Source organism: Phoenix dactylifera, unplaced genomic scaffold (assembly GCF_009389715.1).
Source record: "Phoenix dactylifera cultivar Barhee BC4 unplaced genomic scaffold, palm_55x_up_171113_PBpolish2nd_filt_p 001486F, whole genome shotgun sequence".
NCBI classification, from domain to species: domain Eukaryota; kingdom Viridiplantae; phylum Streptophyta; class Magnoliopsida; order Arecales; family Arecaceae; genus Phoenix; species Phoenix dactylifera.
The window spans coordinates 42,916-47,725 of NW_024068798.1; the positions used below are offsets into that span (position 1 = coordinate 42,916).

The following is a 4,810-nucleotide window of genomic DNA, read 5'->3' on the forward strand; positions in this document are numbered from 1 at the left end:
TTTGAATCCACGAAATAGCTATCAACCGGATCTTCGCAAGTTGCGTTAAACTTACACGGTAAGTGCTCTCTGCAAAAATGCACAAACACTTGCCGGCTACCGAACAACCAGAGTCAAGAAAGCAACGTGGCTACCAAGGAGGACAGTCTTATGCAATTTTTCTTTTTTCAGCAGCAACGCAAGCACAAACCAACCATTAGGAAGAACACAATTGATATGAATCTTTACTCAGAGCCAGTTCAAATCACTGGGTATGGGAAGGAAAAAGAATGCATGAGACAGGAACTCAACTCGTATCCGAGTCACCGAACAAGAAATTATTCTCACAGGACAGGTATCGAAACAAGCTCTGTTAACAAAACAAGTAATCCAAGAGTCTCAAAACGAGGCCACCATCATAATTTGGAGCCTCAGTCCTTGTTCAACTTATTCCGTTCCAACAAACCTGAAATGGAAGTACATTCATAGAGTCCAAAAAATTATCATCATGGCTTGAGCACCAAGGATAGTCCAACCTTTGAGCTCTTTTCAATGGCCTTGGTATCAACTTCTCCAGAAATGGTTAAAAACGATTTGGGCCTCCACTCATGCTGAATGAGGGCACTGGCCTTGCCATAATTGTTGAAGCGTGCCTTCACCAGAGTCAGAGGGTCCAGTGCGTGCTGTGTCCCGAAAGTGAGGGTGTTCTCATTACTCGAAAAGCTGTGGGTGATCTCTGCCCCAACAGCTGTGTTCCACAGTGGGTTCACCAAGTGGTAATAGGAAGCACTCAGGCTGTCTCCCTTGTTGTTCCTGCATAGTTTTTTTTTAGTTAATATACGACCGTAAATAACCTAACACATTTTTAAATTTAGAGAGCTTGTAGTTTCACTCTGCATAGCATTCTGTCCAAAGACGTCATCAAAGAAAATTCTCAACATAAATGACAATCCTTTCTTAGGAAGTAACTTACAAAGTCAGGGCAGCAATAAGATCTGCATTGATGACACTCAATCCAGCATTGTATTTGGTGAAGTTCCCACTTGCAGTGTCAAATGATACATCAGCACCAACAGAGAGACCTCTAGTTCCGACAACACCAGAAAGGTTGACAATGGGATTGGCAGTCAAGCCAATACCTGCATTGACTCCTGCATAATCATGCAAGTATTGAAGTTCAACCTGCAACCACAACAAGAAAAGAAAAACATTGCTCCAAAAATCTTTCAAAAGAACAAGGAGTATCCAAAGTCGGAAAAATGTGAAGGTTCTTGTACCTTTCCAGATCTCTGATCCGGAACAACAAAGCTGAATATTGTCTTCAATCCAGGTGTGGCAAGTTCATCAACTGTAACAGTCGTCAACAGCTGGCAAAAAGCAGAAACAGATGTAAGTGCCTCCAATCTGCAAAGCATCATATCATCCAGAAAATACCCAGTTGCTCATACATATTATCATGTGAAACAACTTCAGCAGTTTCAGTAGGAATATGTGATCTGTTTCAATGATCATTACGTTCCATTATATTCAATCAGCCGATCATTATTTTTTTTAATTATTTACATTTTTTGTATACATCTCAACAAATGGTAATAAACAATGAAACAGAGTACAACACCCGAGAACAGGTAATAAGAAAGAATAATGCCTAAGAAGCAAACATATTAGCTGAGAAAATTCATGAATAACAACAACAAATAAGTCCTACATTTGAATCTGAGTTTGCTTTCACGTCAACTGAGATATTCTTGTTCTTCAGCTGAGACTGAATCTCACCAAAAATAAACTCGTTTTTCTTTGTACCCGAAGCTGTAATTGCCTGCAATGTGATACAGAACCATTTGTGAAAACCATAGATAAACAAGCTTCCCATTGTAAAGAAGAGATTAGAATTAAACAACAACAGAAGTAGCACAAAACAATCAGAAAAGACAATCAGAAATGAACGAGTGCCAATAAAAAGCAGAGAAAAACCAAATTCCACAGAAGATCATTAATCATATTCTTTTGCTAAAAGATACAAGCTTCTTAAGGCAGAGCCGGAAAGCTTTGTTTGTAGAGTCTCTTTCAGTTCAGGTCTTGAATCATGGGGCTATAAACCATAAAAAAAGAAACCACTAATTCACTTTCCATCTTTTGCGTTCCACTAAGGCTGCCAGAATAACATAGGGATGTGATAACATAGGGATTTTGCTGGGCAATAAATAAAAGATGCTTCTTATGCCAAATGAGAAACTGGCTGCAAGTGATGCGATTGTTGAATCTTAACATGCAAAATGAAACAACATGCAAACTGAACTCAGAAATTGGCTCCCATGGATTCCCTGTTTCTATTCATTAATTTGAACACCAGTTCCACTCCCTTTCCTGGGCAATATCAGTAACATTTCAATGTGTCTTAAGGTTAGCTTACTCTGGATTATCCTTGCTGAGACCAGAAATATGCTCTCCTAGAGTTATTATCTACAAACTTAAATAGAGGTAGCCTTTTGAATACCAAGATTTGGATTGCAAATGCCTAATGTATAAAACTAAATATTTGTCAAGATAATCAAAAATGCACTAACACATACTAGAATATACATAGGTTAAAATATTTGAATTTAGCAAGCCGACTGGTTAAACAATTATAGAATTCTCCACATAGATGAACACCAAAACATCATGTCACATCTGCCATGCTTCTTAGGAAATTCCATCTTTGACAATAAAAATCAGGAAAAAGAACGTGTTAGATAATAATCATCAAAACATAACTGGGCACTCAGTCAAATAGAACTAGATAAAACTGGCAGCCGGTAAACAGTACATGAACTAGTGAAAAATATAACAATGCAAAAAACGTTTGATTCATTCACCGCTTACAACAAGAAACAGATGTACCAACAGGACAAATGCAGTTTCTTCAGGCATCAGGCATCAAAAGCATATCCAAGGTAACTCAACAGTTAGCAACCCACAAGAAGTGGGTGAGCTTGAGCAGGAATGATAATACAAGAACATTGTTCACCGAAATGATATTGAATATAGCCAATCTAGAAGAAAGGGGCATCAAAAGCAATTCAAAGGCATTCGAATTTGCTTCAGTACAACAAGACAACACATTGGAATGCATGGCTTTAAAGTGGTCACAAACATGCCATGCTTGTTGCTGTAAAATATTGCAGTATATCTGAGATGCACTAAATACCTTTTCGACATGGTTATGCAAATCTTATGCCACAGTGGAACAACATAGAGGTGGTGGAAACTTAAGTCTAATGCTCATGGCTAGCCCAAAGAACCACAAGTTAATGCCACTGAATATTAACAGTTATGCCTTGCTAAGATTTCTGCTAAGATTTGTCAAAGTTCATAATAACTTTTGATGGGATTGTCTGGTATTTCTTCATTATTGGCCTTTTTATGGCAGAAACATCAGTATAGTGTTGTGTGCCTAATTAGGCCGACCCATTTAACTGTGAAAATAGATAAACTTCCTTAGCAGAGGCACACTGGTCATCCATCCTAACAAGATGAGATCTAATCTTCCCATAGCGTGCGCAATTGGCTTGGTAAATCATCACGCTCCCTCATTTCTTTCCTTCCCTCAGTCCACCCACAAATTTAGGTATAATCCTCTCCTTAATGCTTCTTGGCAACTTATTACAATCTAGTCATTAAAACATTCAGTGAAACAAAACCATAAATTCTTTGCACACAGAGCCATCTTAACAGGAATCATGACATCAGTTAACCCCAAATATAAAAGGACAAAAATGAATTCCAACCGAGGGCATTCATTACAGATAGCCGAAACCACAAGTTCAAAAATCTAAAGACATTATGCATTTCCCTAAATCCATCCCAGCACTAACCCTTTTACTTCAAAATCTCACTCAGAGGAATGTAGCTACATCTTAATAGCATAGAAAAAAACTGCTAAAAAACACAGGTGAAGAAAACAAGTAACTATAGTTATACAAAAAGATCTATGTTTCTTCACTCATTTGCTCATGCTTTTGCCTTTCTAAAATTCTATAAATTGCATATCACTTGAAAAAAAAAAAATGAACAAGTACGAAGATCGACCACAAAAGAACAGAATAACTCCTATAAAGTCTTCAAAATATATTGATACGAAAGGAACGGTAATTTTGCACCGTGTACACAAACCCTACCAGAGTAAATTCCAGATCAAATTTGAGAAGATAAAGAAGCAAGAAAATAAATCACTCACAACTCCATTCGAGGTGTAGGTCGTGACGGTGAACTTCTGGTCCGTGAGATAGTCCTTGTAGAGAAGATCTACAGGAGAAATCGAGAAAATCCCTCAAAAACAAAGAAAAATCGAAATAATCGTCCATAAAAACCTAAAAATTAGGGGAAAAAAATTATACCTCTAGCCTTCCTGCCGATTTCCGAATAGAGACCCGGTCCCATCTTCCCTCAGTCGAGATCACCCGCGCCGGAAAAATATCAGAGGAGGGGGAGGGAAGAGAGAAGAAGGCCTTCCCTTATCGAGCGAGATGGGGATTATTATATACAGAGGCGGCGGGGAATGGAAGGGCCCAATAAGAAAGCCCTAATTCTCGTGTTTGAATTTCTCGTACCAGATATGTTTTCTTGTCAAGAGATCTCAACCGTCGAAGTCGAACGATCTTTTTTTTCGAACCGCTGAGATCGGTTCTCTCGGTATATGCTTTCATTTTATCATGCGCGACAACGGATTCGTCGCATCTCGGTGTGGTCGATCGCGGTATATATCACGTATTAGCCGTCTGATCGTTGGATATGTGTCATCGATCACCGTCGAATCACTTAGAGGAATCAGCACATGATGTTCTCATGA

The 4,810-nt window shown here is 38.6% G+C and overlaps 1 protein-coding gene across 1 annotated transcript; it reads right to left on the bottom strand.

The window, feature by feature from the left end:
* Positions 1-201: 201 nt before the first annotated feature.
* Positions 202-4,526, bottom strand: LOC103695925 (mitochondrial outer membrane protein porin 1-like). Its single transcript, XM_008777372.2, has 6 exons — positions 4,359-4,526; positions 4,199-4,266; positions 1,688-1,798; positions 1,257-1,346; positions 953-1,161; positions 202-792 (listed from the first exon to the last, which is right to left on the bottom strand). The coding sequence occupies exons 1-6, from the start codon at positions 4,399-4,401 to the stop codon at positions 486-488; spliced, it is 828 nt and encodes a 275-aa protein (XP_008775594.2). The 5' UTR covers positions 4,402-4,526; the 3' UTR covers positions 202-485.
* Positions 4,527-4,810: the final 284 nt, after the last annotated feature.